This window comes from Haemaphysalis longicornis, unplaced genomic scaffold (assembly GCF_048455015.1).
Source record: "Haemaphysalis longicornis isolate Haplotype H1 unplaced genomic scaffold, Haemaphysalis longicornis Haplotype H1 scaffold_10, whole genome shotgun sequence".
Lineage (NCBI taxonomy): Eukaryota > Metazoa > Arthropoda > Arachnida > Ixodida > Ixodidae > Haemaphysalis > Haemaphysalis longicornis.
This window is the reverse complement of record NW_027526204.1, coordinates 142,606,952-142,630,330: the sequence shown is the minus strand read 5'-3', so window position 1 is coordinate 142,630,330 and position 23,379 is coordinate 142,606,952. Positions and strand designations below refer to the sequence as shown.

General features: G+C 49.4%; 1 protein-coding gene across 1 annotated transcript; it reads right to left on the bottom strand.

Moving 5' to 3' along the window:
• Nucleotides 1-6,780: 6,780 nt before the first annotated feature.
• On the bottom strand, nucleotides 6,781-17,860 carry LOC144157976 (galactose-3-O-sulfotransferase 3-like). The gene is made up of 4 exons (XM_077688681.1): nucleotides 17,559-17,860; nucleotides 14,661-14,801; nucleotides 11,039-11,322; nucleotides 6,781-7,240 (listed from the first exon to the last, which is right to left on the bottom strand). Exons 1-4 carry the CDS (start codon nucleotides 17,829-17,831, stop codon nucleotides 6,877-6,879), a joined length of 1,062 nt encoding a protein of 353 aa, XP_077544807.1. The 5' UTR covers nucleotides 17,832-17,860; the 3' UTR covers nucleotides 6,781-6,876.
• Nucleotides 17,861-23,379: the final 5,519 nt, after the last annotated feature.

Sequence of the window (23,379 nt, the reverse complement as noted above, 5' to 3'; positions counted from 1 at the left end):
TCGGCGCTAAAGCCATCAATTCTAGGGGGTGGGCGATCTTTGGGGTCCTTTAGTAAATTGGATATTTCACCCGTAAAGATGGGCGGGCAATGTTTCGGGGGAGGGCGTTCTCTCGGAACTTTACGGTAGTTGTTAATACCCTCCCTGCTTGTTTTATCCCGGAGCCGACATCTTAACCACGGCTGTAACTATCGTTATGAGGAGTGGAGTTCTCCAGCACGCCACGAAGGAGTTCTCCAGGTACATTTCCGAATAATCACGGTGGGGGCGTGCACAAATTTGTCAGTTCAATAGAGCGTTTCCGGATGAGCTGTTCATCGGCCCGTTACTGTTAGCGTTGTGCCTTGCCTTTGTTTTCAGGTTGCGCTCAAAATTCTCATTACGAAGTAGTGTAATCGTCAGCCAATTTTTCGCTCCACTTGCCCAGGACGTCGCGTCTGACAGCGGCTTTCTGTTGCGGTGCAATTCGAAAAGGACAATTGATGCCTGCTGCTGACGTCCTTCAAGGAGGCTCAACTTGCCCTCCACCTAATTCCTACTCTATTTAGGCCACCTAACATCCTTATCAGTAAGGGCTTAAGACTGAAGTGAAGCAGCTGAGGGCATGCCACCCTCCAATAACGTGTCTACCTTGCACCGTGGCTTACGGTAACATCACTGCCAAACTCTACGACGTTCCGAGTTCCAACAAAGTCTTTTCCCGAAGAGTGCCACCCAATCCATCGGAGACGAGGCATCGGAACAGCGCCGCCAATATCTCACTTGGAGCCGAGGTTAAACGTGGCTCTTTAATATTAACTAGTTCACAAATTTTCAAATTTGCCCCTAGAGCCGAGCCGCCATCCTTGCCAGCACGTAACCACCAGAACCACACGCCGCTACGCTTTATTAAATGTATTTACATGATGTCGGGAAGCAGGGGCGCTCATGTCGCCATTTGTTCGGCTGCAGTTAAGCAAGCCAAACCATCGTTTTCGCTATGTTTTCGCCGTCTGAGCGAGTCTCGTCTTTAACGCACTTTATGTGATCGGTACGTTCTGGCAATCACCTCTACGGTGATCTTAACTCGGCGCGTACACACGCAAGCTGAAGAACCTGATGAAAAGTTGCGCTTAGGTTCGGCCCTGCGGTGGCGTTGACCCGCTCATGTTTCAACTGTTATTAAAAATGGGACATGCGCACTGCCTCCTCGCAAGAAGACTCCCAGTTCCGAATCACCATTGCGCGAGGTGGTCCGGTTTGTGATACCCGAACTTTTGAAAAGTTCTTGCAAAAAATTTAGGAAGCTCCCACTAACGTGTAACACTTGAAGATAGCGTAGCTGTACGTGAACTTCACGACCTTTAGGAAGGTAGAGGTCCACGATTGCAGCCGATTTGCTTCTTTTTCGCTGCCGCAACGACCTTTAGTCCATCATTGTTGCTATAAGTGTGAGCTTCATTTTTTTAGAAGTGATAATCATAGGACATCACCTTTGAGGGGCATTAGCTATGACGTGTCTTTCTCATTCCGAGCAAGTCTTTCCACGATTACGGCAAACGCTGGAGGGTTTTTTTTTTTTTTTTGCCAATCCTGCAGGTATGCTTGGCTTGACAAACGTGCGCCGGGGACGCTGGGCGGTCGCCGCGAGGCACGCACACACGGGCGCTTGGCATTTTTTTCGGTTTTCTTCACAGCCGGGCGGTCGCCGCAATCTCAGCCAATTTCTCTAAGCGGGTATGCTGGGGTTGAGAAACGTTCGACGCTGGGCGGTCGTCGCGAGGCTCGCACACGCAAGCGCTAAGCATTTTCTTGGTTTTGTTAACTCCCGGGCTGTCGCCACGAGACCCGCGCTCGGGAATTTCTTGGTATTTTCAACTTCGGGCACGAAAAATTACGATTTGCTGGACAGCTTCGCTGTTTAAAAAAAAAAAAAAATGAAACGTACGTTTCGAGCGCGGCGCCTTGAAGTGGCAGGTGCACTGATTCTCAGTCTGGCACAAAGGAAGGCGCATTTATGGAAGCGCTCTTCGATCGGCTGGAAGTGCCGTATTCGCAAAGCGAATTCAACTGTGTCAAATTAGCTCTACGGAGCCTTTGTTCCGTTTCTTACGATTTCTCCTTGGTCAGCACCATTTGAACTTACAGACGGCTGGATTAACTTTTCTATCTTTAGCCACAATTAAGTCTACGTATTTCCTCATGTGCGGTCCTTGTAGTCTGCGGAGAAGTTTGGTGGCACTTTAACTAGAAAGCGTAGTTTTTGGCGGCAGTTGGACCAACGCTAACTTGCACTGCGACCGCAGCATATGTGATAACTTTTGATTTTAATTGCAGAGCAGTGGCGTACGCCAAACATATTTTTCGGGGGGTTTTATACGCCACTGGTAAATTAAAAAAGAGAGAGCCTGCACCAAGACAATATCTTAGCCATTTTTCTGCTTTAATAAAGCCTCAGAGCTAGTTGTTTTTTAGCTTAACTACCTACTAAAAATACGACTGCACACAACGCTCTGAGGGACCATTTTTGTCAAGAAACTAACGCTGCCGTGATTTTCATGTTGACATTGTAATTCAGCGATGCGGCGTTTGTATAGCATGGAAGAAAAGAACACCGGAAGGAGAGAGGAAATGCAGCACTCAGAAAATTTCGGGGGGTGTTCTGATGCATAGGTCGGCTGCAGACTCACTCACGAGCGCACTCACACACACCCCTAATAAGAATGAGGGATGGAATCTGGCTGTCTCCCCCGCCGACAGTAAACATCCAGGCTGCCCAGGAAGCTCTCTACAAACACGTGCACCGGATCCGCACGGACATTCTGGAGTACTGCGTGGATCCGGTGAATTGAACTTTCAAATTAGGACCTGGACTTAGGTCCTGCGGAAAATAAAGTTTGTCCTCTCTCTCTCACACACACACACATACACCCCTCACCACTCATATGAGTGAGTGGTCCGGAAGTGAGCCTCGTCATCGTTTTGGACTGGCGAGTGTGAGTGCAGCGAGCCCCACACGCAGTGAGCCCCGCTCACCAGTCGCGAGTGCGAGAGCAACTCGCGGGGAGCCCCGCTCACCACTCCTGAGTGCGAGTGACACTCGTACCATTTGCGGGGCTTAATTTCCGCGGTATTGCGCTTGTACTCGCTGTTGGCTATTCGTCGCAGGAGCCGCTCGCTGTGATGGTCTTTAATGGCAGAATTGCGTTGGAAATATGTCGTCACCGAGCTTCTGCTATGGGGCACCCTAGATTTATTTCTCTGGTGGTGTGTTTATTTAAGAATATGGTTTGGATGGCCTTCTGACGCCGTAATGCGCTAATTAACTGTTCAGTTCCATGACTCATGGAGGGTTTGCTGCACACACTCGCGTGCGAAGGGAGACGACGAGTGGTGAGTGCGAGTGCGAGCTGATGTGCGATCGAGGAGTCACGGCGAATGGCGAGCGCGAGTGAGTGAGAGTGGTGAGCGCGAGTGAGTGAGTGAGTGGTGACAGCGAGCGGTGAGCGTGAGTGCGAGTGGTCACGGCGAGTGGTGAGCGTGAGCGCGAGTGTGTGCGGGGAGTGGAAGGCGCGTAGCCTTTTGTAATACCTGTTAAAACACAACCGAATTGGTATTCACCAATTTAGAAAACGGAGTCCTATTCGTGGCAAGCAGTGCGCGAAAGGTAGTGTTTGTTCAGCGGCCAGATATCTGCATGTGGTCTCTACATTTTGTTTTCGTGACCTGCAAACCAATCTTTAACGTATCTTTGACGTACGAGCACTTAATTCTGTCGTGTCCGGGTTACCCAGCAGGTGGTGTCGAACAATTTAATCAAGCCGTGCGAAGGAGTCGCGCGCAATGGACGCTAAACTGTGCCTAAACAAGCCCCAAAAAACCGTCGCTAAAGCAGACGACAAAGCCGGGTCGCGCCGATGCGCCCGCCGCCGTGGGCACGCGGGGAACGCTGGGTAAATTTGCCGTGCCACCTACACTGTGCTCCTTGAGTGAAAAAAAAAAAAACTGCCCTTCCCTCCGCAGCCGTGTTGGGGGTTTCTTGTCCCGCACGCCACGAAAAAACCGTTGGCTGGTAGAGGTAGAAGGCCTTGCTTTAAAAATAAGTGGATACCACGCGTAGGTGGAAATTTGCGTAAAGCGAACTATGGGCGAGTGCGTCGAGAAGTGCGAGACGTAACGAGAAACGTTCAACGCCTCAATCTCCCTGGCAAACACCTAGTCAGTCGCACCCCTAGTTGGCGTGGCAGTGGAAAGCTTGACAGCTAAGACGATGCACGCCGTAGACACCTTCCACGAAAGCAGGTAACAATGGGTTCGACGATTTTCGAAAATCGACGTGAAATACTTTATCAAATCGTTAATAGCAAATTGTTAGTGTGTGGTGCCCGCAGTTAAGAATACCAAGAACATTCTGTGTCGGCTTTGTGGCATAGATGGGTAGAGCACCATGTACATTGCGTTCCGCCCGCAGGGTCGAGGGATCGAAACCTGGCGCCGGATAGTAGTTTCTTTTATATGGTGTAGGGGGAGGGGTGCGGACAACGACGGTGCGGACTACGACGGGACAACGCGGGTGACATCGTGAGTTACTGAAATGCTCTGCATTTAATACTGAACGCACGTGACCGCGTTCCTCACGGCGGTCGTCCGTGACCGGCAGTTAAAAAAAGGCTGTCTATAGGGTGCCGTCCGACGGTACTATAAGGACTCCACTATATCGACGTCCACCGGCGCTTTGTAGAAAAATGCCTCGTCTGGCACTGTATCGCTCCACAGAAGGTGGGGCAAGGCGCCCTAACCTAAACTAACCTAACACGAGCTAACGAACACAAAACAATAATTTAAACCACCAGAAAGTAACGTAAGTCATGAAGATTATACTTCAATTTAAAAGTGAAAAAAAAAAAACTGAGACAAGAACCGGTCTCAAACCACCGTCCTTGGCATCAAGAAACTAAGACGGAACCAATACACCCGACCGACAGAGGCTTTGGGGAAGCGGGGGGGGGGGGGTTCTAGACTGCTACTAAATGTTCGAATGTCGTCGCACGGCACTCTAACTCTAGCCATGCCTGCAGCGCTGAGCTATAGTGCCGTCGGATGGCACTCCAGTACAGAGTAAAAATAAAAAAAGGGCCCATCTCCCCGCGAGGGCGACTCGAGTAAATGCGTCGCATAGGGGGTGGGTGTATTGCGTTAACGTTTAGTGTTTGGGGAGTTGGTGGTAGTGAAGGCATTGTATCAGCAGCTTCTTGACGTAGTTTGAATGAGTCAAGGATATAAGGCGCGTTCGTAGCCTTCCATTCTGCGTCGGCTTTGTGGCGCAGTGGGAAGAGCACCATGTACCTCGCGTTCCACCCACAGGTAGTGAATGCGTTGTATCAGCAGCTTCTTGACGTAGTTTGAATGAGTCAAGGATATAAGGCGCGTTCGTAGCCTTCCATTATGTGTCGGGCGCAGTGGGTAGAGCACCATGTACCTTGCGTTCCGCCCGCAGGGTCGTGGGATTGAAACCAGGCGCCGGTAAGTATTATTTTTTTATATAGTGTAGGGGGAGGGGTGCGGACCTGTTGTTGAGAGCGAGGAGGGTAGCGTGGTGCGAGAGAGGAGGAGTGGGGGAGAGGGCCCACCTGGAACGGCTGTTGCGGACGCCGAGGCACGCCGACAACGCCGGGTGACATCGTGAGTTAAAGAAATGCTCTGCATTTAAAATGCTCGGCCTTTAAAACAAAGAAAATGCCGAGCGCTCGCGTGTGCATGGCTCGCGGCGACCGCCAATCGTCTCTGGCGCACGCTTGTCAAGCCAACCTTACCCACTTAGGGAGATCGCCCCCACCCCCCACCCCCCACCCCCCTCACACACAAAAAAAATCTCCATCGTTCGCCGTAATCGTGGCACAACGGAACGAGAGAGAGAGAGAGAGAGAGAAGTGATTTAGTGGAAGAAAGGAAAGTGCACTGGGGATTTATTGAGCTCAGTAGGGAGCTCACCTGCATACAACCCAGTGCGTGGAGGGTGGGGGGGGGGGGGGGGAAGAGGAGATAAAAGACTTGGGAGGAGGTTAGAGGTGGAATAGAAAAAAGACACGTCATACCGTACACCCCGCATTTTAGCTGTCCGTTTTCCGTCGTAGTTACCGTGTTTACCGGGACCCGTCTGGGCACTTCCGCATTGGTCGCGGTAGGGTGGATTAGTTCCGCGGGCCGGCCCTCCCCATGCCCGTGAATTCGTCGCGGCGGGGGGCCGCCTACTCGCCCTTCCCGCGCGCACAGACGGGTCCCATGCAGTCAACACGGTAACTACGTTAACGACGGAACAGGCGGACTGCTAAAACTCTCTATTATCACTTCCAAAAAAATGAAGGAAGGTCACACATATAGCAACAATGATGGAGTAAAGGTCGTTGTTGCAGCGAAGAACAAACAAATCGGCTGCAATCGTGGTGTAAGGAACAGCGGCGCGTCCGAGCAAGACCACAGCGGCACTGCCCGGAAAGTCGGGAGGACATGCGAATAAGGCTTCGCTTTGAAGGGGAAATCAAAAAGACCGCATCTTGGAGGAGCGCTATCTCCCAAATCATCATCACCATAATAATCACCAGCCTATTTAAGTCCACTGCACGACGGAGACCTCTCCCACTGACTTCGAACAACTCCGATACTGCGCTGCTCGAGCCAACGTTACTAGAATAATTCTAGTAACGTTGGCTCGAGCCCATTCTTTGCACACAATTTTCTGCTTCGGATTAATGAAACGAGCACTAAATTAGGGAAATTTGGCACTTCGCGAGAATACCCAAATCATTTATTAGTACAAAACGCAACGCAAGAGAGAGAGAGAGAGAGAAAACAATTGCACACTATGCGCCTTGAGCACCACGTCAGACCAGCGGTGCGTCACCGCGGCCCTCGGGGTACAGCGCTTGCGTCTGACGTCGTCATCGCGCTCGACGCCTCGGGGCACACGTCAAATAGTCGCATACGGAACCGCTGGACGAAATCTTGCTCGGGCATGGTCAGCAGTTGGCACATGCGTTGCTCGGCGTCCGAGGTCCGGTTCCGCGACGTGTACTCGTACACGTTGGACGGGACGGGGATCGTCGAGTCCACGCAGCGAGAGAACCAGAAGTCCGTGCGGCTCTCGAGCGCGGCAACCTCGGCCTGCATTCGCCGGCGGCCGTACGCTTCCACGGCCCGGTCGAATTTGGCCAGGAAGTGAGCGTACAGCGCCTCGTCCACCCGGTTGGCCTCCTCCAGGATCCTGCGGCCACGCGAGCCACAGCTCTTCAGTGCGTGACGTCAGTAGATGTTCGACCAGGGATATCACGCAACAAACCTACCACCCCTTTCCTAAAGAAAGCAGAGGGAAACACGAAAGATAAAATGACGTCCAACCATCGCTGAAAGTGCGTCCAATCGATCGAACTTTCGAAGACTCGAATCGCAAACGAAGAACGAAGTTCATATATGAGGCCCTGGGGTCCTACCTGGACGCCTCGGTACCCATCCCGGCTCTCCGCTTTCTCCCCAGTTAAACTGAACTGTGGCCGTGGCGTGCGTGCGTGCGTGTGTGCGTGCGTGCGTGCGTGCGTGTGTTCCCCATTCCCCACACCCCCACACCAGTAGGTGTTCCGGAGTCCACCCTTAGGTGACACAAACTACGCCTGTTGGTGATCTTTCCTTTCCATTTTAACAATAAATTTATTCATTCATGCGACGATTTTTCGCGCATTAAGTGAATGCACTACTTGGCCTAAGTAGACATATTCGCTCACCACTTCCACTGCCTCACCACCTATCCCAAACTGCTGTGCTCTCCCGAGGTTGTTAAGCATTACTTTATTTTCTGCATATTAATTTTCAGACCCACGATTCTACTCTGCTTGTTCAGTGCGGTAAGCATGCTTCGCAATTCGTTCCCCGAGTAACTTAGCAAGGCAACGTCATCAGCAAATCTCAGGTTACTCAGGTATTCTTCATTAACCTTTACGCCCACCTGTTCCCAATCTAATGTTCTGAATACGTCTTGTAAACATGCTGTGAATAACATTGGTGAGATTGTGCCTCCTTGCCTGACGTCCTTCCTTCATGGTATCTTACTGCTCTCCGATGGACGGACTTGCATCCGGCAGACATTCTCAGATAATAAATGGCAGCCTGTCATTGTCCTCCCTAAAGAAGAAAGTGTATGACAGCGGTACTCACCTACGGGACCGAAACTTGGAGGCTCACTAAAAAGGTTCAACATAAATTGAGGACGACTCAGAGAGCAATGGAACGGAAGATAGGTGTAACATAAAGGGACAAGAAGAGAGCGGAGTGGGTGAGGGAACAAACGCGTGTTAAGGACATATTAGTAGAAATTAAGAAGAAGAAATGGGCGTGGGCAGGGCATGTAATGCGAAGGCAAGGTAGCCGTCGGTCATTAAGGTTATCAGAGTGGATCCCTAGAGAAGGCAAGCGTGTCAGGGGCGACAGAAACTTTGATGGGCAGATGAGCTCAAGAAGTTTGCGGGGATTAATTGGTCGAAGTTAGCGCAGGACCGGGATAATTGGAGATCCATTGGAGAGGCCTTTGACCTGCAGTGGGCGTAGAAAGGCTGATGAAGATGATGAACTGAACGCATCTGTATACGAAGATCAAATGTATACGGATACGTGGTTTACGAGATAAAGGTATACTATCTGACTACTTCCTCATGGTCGATGCGCGTATTGTCTTATCTAGAACCGTTCCTTTTTCGGGATTCTCAAGTAACCGTCTTTACACAATAAAAGCCCGGTTTCACGTACGCACCGTGCGTCCAGAGATCTTTTCAGAGCTTTTAGGTCGACCAACCGGTCTATGGGGAAATTAGTTTTTTTAACTGAACGCCATCGGTCCCATGAAGAAAGCTGTCGCTTTAAAAATTATGAACAATTACAACCACGCTTGGCCGCCATATACGCATTTCAAGGCTCGGCACCTTCGAAGCTGTGCTAAGAAATTTGGTCACATCGTCGTCGTATTTGTCACCGCCTTCATCTGGCGCATCTGCAGGGCAGACGCGAACCCTCGTCAAGTGAACACGCCCCTTTTTTGCTGTTGTCGTTGAGGCTTCCGGTATACATTTCGGGCGCAGCCCACATAACATTCTTCTTTATCGTACAATATGATTATATGAAGTACGCCTAGCCCCAGCAAAAACTCGCCCCTAAAGATGGACGGACTTGCGCCATAACGTATCGACGTCGCCATGACCCACTTGTCACGTTGTTTGGGAGCGAGACAGCTTGTAATCACATTTTTCAAATATAAATAGTAGGGCTATCTTTACGTACACTGCAGGGAAACACATGGCGCGTCCAGTGTACCGTCATACGCAACGTCCAAGGGGCCATCAAGACAAAATGCAAGCTTGGTTCATTAAAAAGCCTGCTTTGTCCGATACTACAATGCCAGTCTTATCGCGAACTTCAAACGAATAATCGATCAGACTTCCTGGTGAGGAATCTATGACGCAACGAAACCTTGTTTGTGCGATTGGCCGGCTAGAAAAACATGACTGGGCGAAGTTAGTGGCGTCCTCTAATCCCGTTTGATCATATCCCTTGAATTCTGACATGCAGTCAGCACACTTACAACTATGTTTTTAGTCCTGGCCTCCATTGTATCATTTCTGGCGTCGTGTAGCGCAAAATTTGAAAGTTCTTCAAATTTCCCGCGTTTTTCTTTTGGTAAAGAAACTTATTTCGTGGTTGGAAAAAAGCTGAGTGAATTACGAAAGGCTCATTCTCAGATGGTTGCATTTTGTCCTCATGGACGCTTATGTGCCCCACGAGGCGAAAGATCCAGCGTTGTTCGTCGTTCTATGCGACAAATGTGCGAATAATGACGCGTTTACGTGCGCGTTTTCCCCCCTCTCCAAAACCGGTCCTGCAGCCTCCGTGCGTGTGTGTGCACTCTTAATAAAAAAGGTCGTAAAAAGGTTGTAACGGCCGTATTTACTAACTCCTTACGAACCTTACTACCCCGCGGTTTTGTACGTACGCTCTGCCACTAACAACCGCATGGTTAGTAAATTAACTGAGTGTAGGAAGCAGTATGCACTAGATTAAGGTCGTGCTTGTGACTAGGTTGTGCATGGCCAGTTAGTAAACGCATGTAGCTCAGAAGAGTGCTCTCGCTGGGACTTTACTAGTGGGGGTAATGGTGCTTACTGTCTGCTTCGGTTAGTAATACCCCTGTCACACGGCAGATCTAATGACATTTACAGCAAATGACATTCGCTCTAAATGTCATTAATTCGGCGCTACATGAGAATACCGAATGACATTCAAGGCGAATGACATTTACCGGCTAACTGAGGTCCCGGACCTCAGTTACACCTCAGTTGGCGGCCGAATGAGTAGCCTCGACAGCAGTAGCGCGTCCCTAGACAGGAAAATTCAGTAACAAACCAAAGAATACTGTTTCTAAAAGCGGTCAGTAAACTTATATTGTCTTTTCTGTATTGTTGTTCTAACAAAGAAAGACCAGCAAGTACTAACAAAAAAGAAAATCTCGTCCCCAGTGCGCACGCTACCCTAATCCGGATTTTTTGCAGACTTGTCTCAGCTTGTGATGTCTACTGATGTCACCTAAATCGGTGGTTTTCTTGTTTTTATTTTTTTAAATATTCCTTTGTTACGTTTTTTTTTAATATTACGTGTGAAAACATTCTATATGCGTTTGAAATGTAATTTTGCGGTTTTGCAAGCTCGCTATAATCGTCACCGCTATCACAATCAAATGACATTTGTTCCGCCGTGTAGACCCGCACGGCCGAGCCGAATGTCATTTACAGCTAATGTCATTCAGTTTGAATGACATTAGATGTGCCGTGTGACAGGGGTATAACTCTGACAAGTGCTACATTTACTACCTCCAGTTACTAAGTACCTAGTGTATACTGGGACAAGTAACTTGTTAGTATTCCATTAGTGAATGCCCCGACATTTTTTTAAGAGTGTGCGGAAACCCGTTGTTCTCCACAGATGCGTTTTGCCCTTGCGCCGTCATCTATGATCTATCCATTACCTGATCGCGTCCGGCTCCGGACCGGGCAACAGCTGCGCCCGCACGTTGTGCTTCAAAGTGATCATGTCGTCTAGATCCCAGCACAGCTCATCGCGGAGCAGCACCAGGGACTCTAGAAAGCGCTCCGCGATCATCACCAGGTGAAATCCGCGGTCCACAGCAGCCAGAAAGGCCGGCAGCGCCGACGGATCACCGCTGGCCGCGATTTCGTCGCCGTCGGCGCCAAGGTCGAAGGTAATCTGGTTGAAGCTCAAGGATTTGTGCAGGCGAGACCTGCGTATCACCTGCAGGCAAAACCTCCCGCTATTGCTCGAAGACAGCACACAGTCACACGCGTTTGTCTGCGTTAGCTTCTGCTGGCTGGTGAACGAACTCCCACTCAGTTGATGCTGGACACCAGCATTAAACGGGTACAGGAAGCAAGGAACAACCGAAATCTGCACGCTATGCATATGCCGGAAGCGCTTGGCTGGTTTGAACGCAAAGTCAAACTAAGCTCTAAGGCTAAGACATCAGTGAATGTGCCAACCCCCTCTTCGCTTTCAACTGTATACTACAGAAACGCCTGCTGACCAGCCCTACCCTTCAACAAAAGAGGTCCTGGTCGCCAGGGCACTCCTGGCAGCTAAAGCGTGAGGATTCCTGGACTAAGCGGTCCTCCCACTGGCGAGCGACCATAACACCTTTCCGAGAAAGCATGGCTAATCCTAGTCCAAACTTCCCCTAAAAGAGCAGTCAAAATCATTTGGATGAGGAGGGGTGTTGCGTACGGGAAGGCCGACCCGAGCCGAGCTCCGTCGCCTCCGACATACGTTTGGTAGCGTGGTTTGAAGTGAGCGGACAGCCAATGTTGCAGCCGTGAGGAAGTCCGGAAGCCGTAGGCAAAGCGTAACTTGTTTACTTCATAGCGAGAGATGAGACGAAGCCAAAGAACAATGCCCCGACGGGCGAGGTTACAGTACAGGACTCGAGCAGAGTGACAGCATTGATTCACTGCTCAAACAGGAATGAACTACAGCGCTTGGGAGGTCTTATTTATACCCAAAGCGCCAACGGTCGAAACAAGCGTTCCCTCTAGATTGTGCACCCGACACTAACGGCACAGACATACACAACACTCTTTCCAGAGTTCGTGAGCAGTCGGTAGTAGCGGCGGACGCTGAGTCCGAGAGATGGGAGAGAGGACGTCTCCGCAGCGGACGCGGGGCTTCCGTGTCCTTGGGACAGGTCTCAGCGTGTTGCTTCGGCACACCATCGAAGTTTGATCGCACCGACAACGAGGCGCCTGTGATCCAGACGTGTAGCGACGCGCTTGAATTGTCGGCTGCAAGCGTGAGTCCCCGACAGGGGGGCCTGCTTGAAAGACGCACGTAGTGGAGGCTTCGCCGCACAGCCGAGGAGTGTTGAAACAAAGCCAAGCGGCGGGCTCAGTCGTAACAGGGGCCGACGCTCACGCCCGAGACATTTCTCACCGGGCACCGCGAGAGACCGACGAGAGGGCCAGCCACTCATCACATACAACGATATCACCCAACACTTGATGCTCACACGGCGCACCTTCTAGAAGCCAGCTTGAAAGTTAATGAAAGAACGACAGCTCGCCCTGCGACAACTCCAAACAAATTTCTCACATGGCTACACGTCATTCATTCACCTCACAATATACAACCACCTATGCCGGCACTGAGACAATACAGGTATTATATTCGACTCCAATTAACAGGCAGTCCACGGAGACCGCAAAAAACACCAAATTAACTGAATTTCCAATTAAACAAAGAGCACATTGCCATTAGTCCGCAACACGTCCCTTTTCTTGATTTTGTTCAGAATCTCGAACTTCGTCGGCTTACCCTATTAGTTCAGGCTTGCAGCTAAATTAGACGCCTGAAGCGTCCACCACACAAAAGAAGGTTAAGGACCTGAAAACGAAAACACAGAAATGCGTATTCATTGGTGCGAGTCTCAGATGACCAGGTACGACTGTGCGCTGCCTCAGTTGCGATGGCGCAGGCATAGGACATAGTTCAGAGTACATCGGTGTTTTGGAGCTTTAAAAGTTCGAGTTTATTGAGAGATGACGGTCACCTCAGTGCTCTTTATTCGTAATACCAAGTAACCAATGTAATAGGTTTTATCTTCGAATCATCGAGCGATTTCTTCGACCGAATTGCATGCAAAATTGTCGGGACCGGAACACCACTTCCAATTACCCGAAAATTCCAATTAAGTGACTTGGGTTTATCGAGAGTCGACTGCACCATATGGTTTGGTCATGCCAGTCAAAGCCACGCCTTGTGTGGATTCCTAATCCTATACATACGAGCAGTGGGAGAGTGACCTTGCCAGCTGGGACCCAAGTAAGCAGCTTATCGCTCGCTGAAAGGGCGAGGACCTGCAGGCCGCACCAACGGAGTCCTGGACTGAGGACCCGGCCCGCCCACTAACCAGCAAAATTTCATCATCATCATCATAATAATCATAATAATGTTATCTACGCCCACTGTAGGGCAAAGGCCTCTCCCATAGATCTCCAATTATCCCGGTCCTGTGCTAACTGCGACCAATTCATACCCCCAAACTTCTTGATCTCATCTGCCCACCCACCTTTCTACCGCCCCCTGCCACGCTTGCCTTCTCTAGGGATCCACTCTGTTACCCCCTTAATGACCAACGGTTATCTTGCCTTCGCATTACACGGCCTCCCCACGCCCATTCCATCTTCTTAATTTCTACTAAATCGTCCTTAACACGCGTTTGTCCCCTGACCCACTCCGCTCTCTTCTTGTCCCTTAATGTTACACCTATCATCTTCCGTTCAATTGCTTGCTGAGTCGTCCTCAATTTAAGTTCAACCCTTTTAGTGAGCCTCCAAGTTTCTGCTCCGTAGGTGAGTACAGGTAATATGCAGCTGTCGTACACTTTCTTCTTCAGGGACAATTGTAGGCTGCCATTCATGATCTGAGAATGCCTACCGAATGCACTCCACCCAATTCTTATCCTTCTAATTATCTCTGCCTCATGATTGGGATCCGGAGCCCCTACTTGGGCTAAGCATAGTTCATTCCACAAGCTGCGTGCAGCACTGTGGAAGCTACATTGTTGTCAACAGTCCGCCCACTGAGGGCGCCTAACTCACCGTGAAGGGAAGCGTGAATAGGCGCCGGGGCCTTGCGGTTCCACCTGCCGAGAGGGGAGAAGGAAATGTCCTTTCAAGGCTCCCTTCACGGAGGACTGTTGACAACAATGTAGCCTCCACAGTGCTGCACGTAGCTTGTGGAATGAACTATAGATATATTCGCTTACCACTTCCATTGCCTCGCCACCTATCTCAAACCGCTGTGCTTTCCCGAGGTTATTGAGCACGATTTCACTATTGAATGAAGCTTTGTCATCCTTGTCTCCCTCCTTCCGCTCTGCTCAATGAGTTTGCATCCTCATGCTACAGCAATCCACGTAGCATGTCTGTCTGCGGCTTCCAGCACAACGGTCCTTTTTGTTGTACTGTTTCCATATACAGCTGTCTGGTCGTGCCTGACTCATGGCAATGACACGCTCCTGCCCCGACTCATCCTCACACCGCACGAAGATTGCGAGAGGTTTGTGTGCAAGCGTTTCATACCTGGACGAAGAATGGAGTCTTCAGGAACGCAGTAACGTTCGCGTCGTAGACTTCGTTCATCTTGAAGTAGTAGAAGAGAGAGACGAACAGGTCCGTCGGGCGCCGGATTATGGTCACGTAAACGGTGTCCGGAGGCATCACCTGTGCGTGGAAACGATGATCCGATAAGTCAGGCCTGTGGTAACTCTCACAATATATTACTACCGATCACTTGCGAATATGTCATCGGAAATAGTCAGCTGGTTCTTCAGGCTGCTTTTTTCCTCCATAAGTGCCACTTCCAACGTTCACAGTTGGTAATAATTTTTTTGCAGCAGCAGCGTTACAATGCATTGCAGCAAAAACTGGCCTCCCCGTATACGGTGTTTTCGAAGTATCTCTACATACAATCAGTCGCTACAGTGGAAGGCAAATATACGGTGATGTGGTCTGCGTAGAGATCCTTATGGGAGTGGTCCCCAACACATGCGTTGGAGACCCCTTTAAGGCTTGCAAAAGTGCTGGGGGACCCCACGATGAGCTATGTTGATCCTTGTCAAAATTTCCAAGAATTTGCACTTGCAGCTGAAGTCTCCGACACACTTATCAATGTTCGCCTTTTGTCTTACATTTATGGTGATGCTTGCCATTTCGTCAAACAATTTGCTCTTGAAGCTAATAGCCGCCCGAACACATACAAGCTGCGTTTTTGTGTGACTGTCTTTTCCCCAGGGCTGGCGTGTCGTGCAATAAGCCAACATAAAGCGTGTGCTGCGCCAAAAATTAAACATCGTGTAGTGAAGCCACTAAGCCACTTGTTTGCGTTTCCGGGAAGGTTTAGCAGCAAAAAGTAAAAATGAATGGGGGTGAAGGGGGGGGGGTGAACAATGAAGAAAGCTCACACTACCGCAAGACTTGAATGTATATATATATATATATATATATATATTACTACAAAAAAAAGGATTGGCAGTCAAGAATGCCAAGGAAAGCAAAGGGGAGGATGCTGGAAGTTATTGAAACAGATGAATTTTTTTGGAAGAAAGAAAGTGGAGAAAAAATTCCCGCCGGGTGGGATCCGAACCTACGACATCGCACCAGACGCCGGAGGTCGTGGGTTCAGATCCCACCCCGGCGGGCATTTTTTCTCCACTTTCTTTCTTCTAAAAAAATTCTTCATCTCTTTTAAATAACTTACAGCATCCTCCCCTTTGCTTTCCTTGGCATTCTTGACAGCCAATCCTTATTTTCTGTATTATTTTCAACGAGCCCCTAATTTCCCATTCTGATTCGCTACATGCATAGCGAGGGTCTCTGTTTTGGAAGTCTTGGTGCAATAGGTCGCTTAAGAGGGTTCAACGCTGGTCGACCACTCTCGACATGTCGTAGACGCTTGAGTCACGACGCGGGGGTAAAAAAAAAGGTCCCCTTCTCCCCGAGTAGCTCGAGTGGCGCTGGCTACCACCCTTAAACGCAGACAACAAATCTCTTAACATAAATACCCGAGAAAGTGGAGGGTAAAAACGGCCCCGCCGGTAGTGTAGTGGTCATCGCACCAGACGCGTATCCTGGAGGCGTGGGTCCGGATCTCACCCGGTGGGCATTTTTTCTCCATTTCTTTCTTTCTTCCAAAAAATTCTTTATCTGTTTCGGCATCTGTTTCCCCTTTGCTTTCCTTGGCATTCTTGACCGTCAATCCTTATTTTCTGTATTTTCAACGAGCCCGTCATTTCCCCATTCTGATTCGCTATATATATATATATATATATATATATATATATATATATATATACTTTGATTGCGAGAAGGGCTGTCATTGGTTGCCGTAGCAAATAGTAAAAAATGGGTATAGCTTCTAACAAAACTGTTTATTGGTCGACGTTTCGATCGTATACCGATCGAAACGTCGACCAATAAACAGTTTTGTTAGAAGCTATACTCATTTTTTACTATATATATATATATATATATATATATATATATATATAGGGGGCAGTAAAGCTTTGAAGATGGTAGAGAACACAAGAAAAGAAAACTTCGAACAAGGTAGAAACCACGATTGTTGCCAACGTTTCAGCGAAGAGGCTTGCCTTCGTCAGGGCAAGTCCCTTTCGAAGGGAAGTCTCTTTGCTGAAACGTTGGCAACAATCGCGGTTTCTACCTTGTTCCAAGTTTTCTTTTCTTATATATATATATATGGCGGATTTTTTCTCGACTTATATTTTCGCTTATTTATCAATGAATCAAAAGAAACGTGACAAGCACACGTCATTCGGCCCTATTAAATATTTCGAAAAAAAGCCGAATAGCACTGGCAATGACGACTGCAACCTTGATATATATATATATATATATATATATATATATATATATATATATATATATATATATATATATATATGGCGAAACTGAACGCAACAGTAGCGTGTTTCCTCTTTTTTGCTTTGCGGCGTTAAGCGTCGCCGCTGTGCGAGCAAACGTTGGTGCGAGCGACCTTGTCCTACTCCATCGCACACGGTTCTGCGCGCAAGTCGCCTTCCTTCGTCGTGCGCACTTATCGCTGCGGCGGCGGCGTCCTCGCCTTCCTCCGCCAGGTGGCGGCACGGGTCCCGCGTTCTTCGCCGTTCCCTCCTCGCCTATCTCCCCCACCATCGGGCGCTGCTCTAATCCGGGCACTTGCCGAAGGGGGTGTGGTTTGACCTCTAGCTTTCAAGGTCAAAACTGGTCACCCCGCGAATACCGCCCGTGGTGACGCACCATAGCTTTCGATACAAAAGTTCCGGAGAGACTTTCGCGAACCCCTGAAACGCCCTAGCGGATTTTATGGCACGGGCGGCGGGGTTGATTGGGAAACCTGTGCACGGAGTATACCTATGAGCTCCATCGCGTTTTAAGACCTGCGTAGAATGGGGCTGCAACCTCTCTGACTCCGGTCTCGTTGTAGCGCATGTGCAGCGCCATGAGGTTCGGCCTGAGCTGGACCCCCCGGCACTGGGAGTAGTTGAAGAGGTGCTCCTGCGGCGAAAAGACCTGCGGGTAGCCCATGAGGTGCTTCTGCAGGTTCTTGGGCAGCGCCAGCACGAGCCCGTCGCGTTCGGCCTTCCGCAGCAGCAGGTTGAGCACGGAAGACCCAGCGCACTTGTGCGTCTTGAGGAAGACCACGTTGCGCTTGGCCTTGCAACTACGCCGCATCTCCAACTCGTCCGACGAGGTCAAGGAAAGACTGCTGCGCGAGGTAAACGTGGACGCGTGATCAATATATACAGTGGCCTAGCCAGAAATATTTTTCGGGAGGTGTTACACGCCGCCGGTAGAAAGATATCACTCAACAAAAAAGCTCGTAAATTAGTAACGGCTGTATTTACTAACTTTTTACGGAGTTTACTACCCCCAAATACGGTACGTAGGTCCTACCACTAAGTGTGGAACCATTACTAGTCTATACACCGTGCACTTAGTAACTGCTGCTGGTTTGATACTAACATTCACTGAAGTAACAAATTCTATGAATTATTGAACATAATAACTACAGCTCTTTTTCCACACCAAATCACGATTAAAAAGTTTTTTTTTCAAATCCACATGCTGTCTTGTATATACAGTCTAGTCCACTTATAACAATATCCAAGTGCCAAGAAAATCCCATCGTTATAACCGATAATCGTTATAAGCGGGTCGAGAAAAAAAAAAAGCCACAAGAGAGATCAAAACATTTTATTAGCATGCAAGTGAGGTAGTGCAACTACTCGTTTGCAGAAAAGCTATAGTCAGTCAGCTTTGACTGCTTCACGCGAAGCTGACGCACATCTTTTTCGAGAGCATCTAATTGCTCCACATAGCTGAGCGGGAGGTCCTTCGCGAAAATGAAGTCCCGTAGGGACTGTATCATCCGTTGGGCCTCGTGCGATGACGGTACCTTTCTAGGCTGCTCAGCCGCGTCGTCGTCGTCGTCGCTCTCACCGCTGTCCGCTGCACCACGCACACTCGCAACGATCGCCTCGTCACTGAGGCACTCGGACGTTTCCACACCATCGTCGGCATGGAGAAAATCGTCGAGACCCGACGCGTCTTCGTGAAGCGCCGACCATAACTGTGGCACCCCTTCATCGTCGGGTGCTTCCGTGGCCTCCCCTGGGATCGCTTCCTCCTCGCCTGCTTCCTCCTCGTGATTTTCGGCGCGCGCGGTAAGCGGATTCAATCGCTATATCCGATATCGCAGCTCGGGAGCATCGTAATAAGCGGGTTAATTTACCATAGAAAGCATACAAAATTGGACGGTGCAATCGTTGTCCATCGTTATATCCGATATATTGTTATAAGCGGTATCGTTATAAGTGGATTCGACTGTACTCACGTTAAACTGCATAATTCTAAAACTATCGCTAAAATATTTTATTTTTATGACCAGCCCACCGACTCTCTCTGGGGCTTTCCGCTGCTAGCTATAAATGCAAGAAGAGCTGATGTATTTCTATAGGTAACTAAGTAATACTCGCTCTCCTTGCGCATCCCGTTGGTTTTCTTGCTCAATTCAGTTGTTGATTGTCCACGTGTGATATGTGCGTGTTGAATGTGTCTATGTCGCGCTGCGCACTCAGCAGATCCACATTGTCACGCGTAGTTTTTTTACTAGGTCATGCATGACCAGTTAGTAAAAGCAACTAAATACCTAGTCAATACTGGGACAAGTAACTGGTTAGTGCTCTGTTAGTAAGTGCGCCGACCTGTTTTTTTTTTTTTTTTTTTAAGAGTGATAGAAAGGAAGAGATCCTGCGTCCGCAGAATAGCTTAGTCATTTTAGGGGCGAAGCACCTTAAGGACTCGGGCTGTCGGCGTCTCATGTCGTCATAATCTCATGTCGTCGTATTCTCATATACTAAAACACCGGGACACTCGTTTTCCAATGCTTCCCGCAAGAACGTTTCATCTCCATGGGCAGAAATGCGTACTCAAAGAATACACCGGCACACTCGCTCTTCGTTCGCACTTGCTTGCTAGCTTATATTTCGCTGCGTACTCGCTTCAACTTTAAAATTTGCGGTTCTCTGTTTCGACTTTCACTTCTCCTCCGTATTCGTAATTGTGGTGTCGAGTATTTCAGCGCGCGTCGTGTGGCAAGAGAAAGACTTACAATATTTTAATACACTTATATACTGCATGCTTCACCGCTCCTCAGGTTTTACGTTAGGTGTCCAGTTTTTTTTTTTTTTCTGCTTTAATAAAGCCGAAGAGCTTCGTTCACTATACAAACACCTACTTTGAAATACGAGGTGAAACAGGACTGCGAGGACCTTATTTGTAAAGGACATTTATTTCCTCACAAAAAGAGCCGAAAGAAGATAATGACATATGCAGCGCTCAGGAAGTTTCGGGCAACTAGCGTTCAAGCACCAAAGCACCCACCCTTGGTTGGTACGCCCCTAGCTGTTCCATATTTACACGTATTTCGACGCCACTGTATGCGATTGCTGGCCAAGCGTACAGCGCTCAGACGGTAACGCTCACTCAAATTAGCATTTAGTATCTTCGGGACCGTGTTATCTTATGAAAGATTCATCTAACTCCTGTAACTGAAGGAAATTTTTCAGTAATGTAGGCGCGAGTATAGTGTCAAGCAGAGGTACCCGCCGCGGTGGCTCGGTGGCTAAGGCGTTGCGCTGCTGAGCACGAGGTCGCGGGTTCGATTCCCGACCGCGGCGGCCACTTTTCTGTTTGAGGCGGAAAGCAAAAACGCCCATGTGTGCGAAATTTCGGTGCACTTTAAATATCCCCAGACGGTCAAAATTAATCCGGAGTCCTCCACTACGGCACGCTTCATCGCCTGCATTGCGTCGGCGCGTTAAACCCTACAATCAATCAATCAATCAAGCAGAGATGACCCAGGCTGACTTTTTTGCGGGGGGTTGAGTGATGCAATTATCTTTTTCGCTGTGACGTAGGTTAGTTTTGCCACATAATTTAAATCTGCGACCGCGTTCAAGCATGATGCAAATAGAGAAGGCGATAACAGGAACACCTCATGAGAGACATGCAGACAACGGTGGTTACGAAGTCGCGGTGGCGAATACCGATTCCTTCCTCCGGTTGTGTTCAGACCGCGCCATTACAGCCGTGGCTTGATGAGCTTAAGCCCGTATTACACGCACTTCAATTAAACGCAGTTCATGTCGCTTTACCCACACTGCGTCTGGTCTCACCTGCTGAAGGTGATGGCTGCCAGAAGTAAGGTCACCAAGCTGGCGAGCAGCTGTTCTTTAGATAGCTTCAACATCCTCCTGCGCATTCTTCCAGGGCCCAACTTGTGCTTCAAGCGATGATGATGACGACGACGATGATGATGATTATGTGCTAGAACGGCGCTAAGCGAGCCTGCAAACGTTCTTTCTCTTCCTCTAACTGCTGTCCCGGTTCCAGTTCGTCGGCTGCTAAACCGTATAAACAAGCTCCTACAGCCAAAGAATCCTATTGCATGAAAATGCAACGTGAGTCTTCAATCCTGTTACGATAAAATTACAAGTAAAAAATGACTAAACCATGTGCAGCCACCTCAGATACTTCGATCGATTTATCGTCAGGACAGTTCGGCATGTTAATCGAAAGGAATGTGTCAGATGATTCCGGAATACGAATCTGCACTGGAAACTCTTGGATTTTGTCAAGTTATGAGGGCCACCGGTTAAGGGGACGAAATGGCGGCAAGGAAGCTGCCATGACTTTGAGGGCCAAGGGCAGCACCAAGTGTTTTATTAACGCTTAATTGAATTACTGTCGGTCGGTTTTGAGTGAACATATTTCAATCAATAATGAGGCCATTCCGGAAACAAGCTTGTCTCGCTATCAGTGGGGATTCAAATGGAGGTCTCGGAACGGCGGGCATGGCCGGAGGAGATGCATTGTTGGTTGACGTCGTACATTATCTTGCAGAGAGTGTTTGAAACAACCGACAAGTGTAATGGATTCCTACGTCATACCAGAGTCCTTCAATGTTCTACTGGTCACGAAACTGCTCCGTAACTCAATGCGAGAGCTTCATATGCTGCGTTTGGCAGCCGCGCGGTGGCGCCACCATCTCACTGAGGTCACTGCTTGGGCGGCGTTGCGCTGGTTCGAACGGCGGAGATGCGGCGAGTTGTGTTTGTTTTGTGCGGGAAAGAAATGTAACGTGCATCTCGCGCTATTGTAATGCCACAAGTGGTGCAACGACGATGCCGAACACGTGTTGTTTCCCGGGATGTCGTTCCTTGTATACGAGGTTACAACAGAAAACGTTTACTTGTTCTGCTTAACGAGCGACAGGGAGCTGCGTGAGAAATGGTAGCTCTCCGTTCCAAGGCAAGAAACGGGAGATTTCATCTTCGATTCAAAGTATGTTAGAGTGTGTGAGAATGAAAAAAAAAGCAATGTAGCCTTTTGACAGCATCCTGGACCTATAATTGTTCAAGGGTAGAACGACGTTGCCTACCAACGCTCTTCAAACAAGCTAGAAGGCATCGACCATTGGAATTATAAAAATTACGCCCACCTCCCCTCGCGGGAACCCTGGTGTGATGCGACGCTGAAGGGGGTTCCATTGCGCGTTTCCGTTGGGTCGATTACTCGAATTGCGTGAGCAATCGTCGGGTAATGCGAGAGAGAGAGAGAGAGAGAGAGAGAGAGAGAGAGCGAGAGAGAGAGAGAGAGAGAGAGAGAGAGAGAGAGAGAGAGAGAGAGAGAGAGAGAGAGAGAGAGAGAGAGAGAGAGAGAGAGAGAGAGAGAGAGAGAGAGAGAGCGTAGCGCGGACGACCGTCGACTGAGAGACCAGCCGGAGCGCGACAGCGCGCCCGAAGGAGAGGAGACCGCGGAGAGGGCGCTGCACATGCGCACAGCGCGTTTGCGCCGCGCGCAGCGCCGCCCACTGGCGGAGTGAGAGAGCGCGCCGTACTGCGCGCGCCACAGATGTTGGGGGAGAGGGCGCGCTATCACGGCGAGAGGAGAGGGGGTGAGCGGAGGAGAGACGCAGCTGTGCGGACGCGGACGACGACGGACGCAGGACAGGGCCGCCGGCAAGAGAGGCTCCTCTCAGCGTCGCATCTAAAAATAAAAGATGTCTCGACTCCCGCGCGGGCGCCTTCTGCGTCTTACCGAATCCGAAACACCTTTTAATTACAGCGAAGCTGTTCGACTCTCGGTGGTCGGAAAATTTCGTGTCGTAAACAAAGAACTTAGGCAGGACCCAGCAGCTTTCGCGGAAGACGCCAAGCGCATGCGTCAGGCTAATCAGGCATAAAGCATTGAGCTCAGTATCCGAGAGAGAAAAAATCGAAACCGCATGATGGATGATAATTATCATCCTTAATTAAGACAATAAAGATTACTCGCGTGTGAGCGCATACATCCGCTTAGTAGAACCCAGCAGTTCTCGCCCCACGATGCCCAGCGCATGCGTCAGGCTAGGCAGGACCGAGTATTTGCCGCTAAAGAAGCCGAGCGCAAGCGACAAGCCCGCCGAGACTACAAGAAACATCTCATACCTCCGCCATCAGCATGTGTAGTGGTTTACAACAGCTTCGCTGGACATCCGCTTTCGCAGGGCAGGATGGCGGACTTTTTTTTTTTTCATTTTTATTCCAGTGGTTAGTGCTTTCTACGATGTTCAATGCATCCTCTCGGCCAAACGGGCGCCCGTCAAACCCTTGTTTCACCAACACTCTTCCTTTGAAACGCCATCATATTTTCTAACAGAAGGCACCCTTTAAGTTAA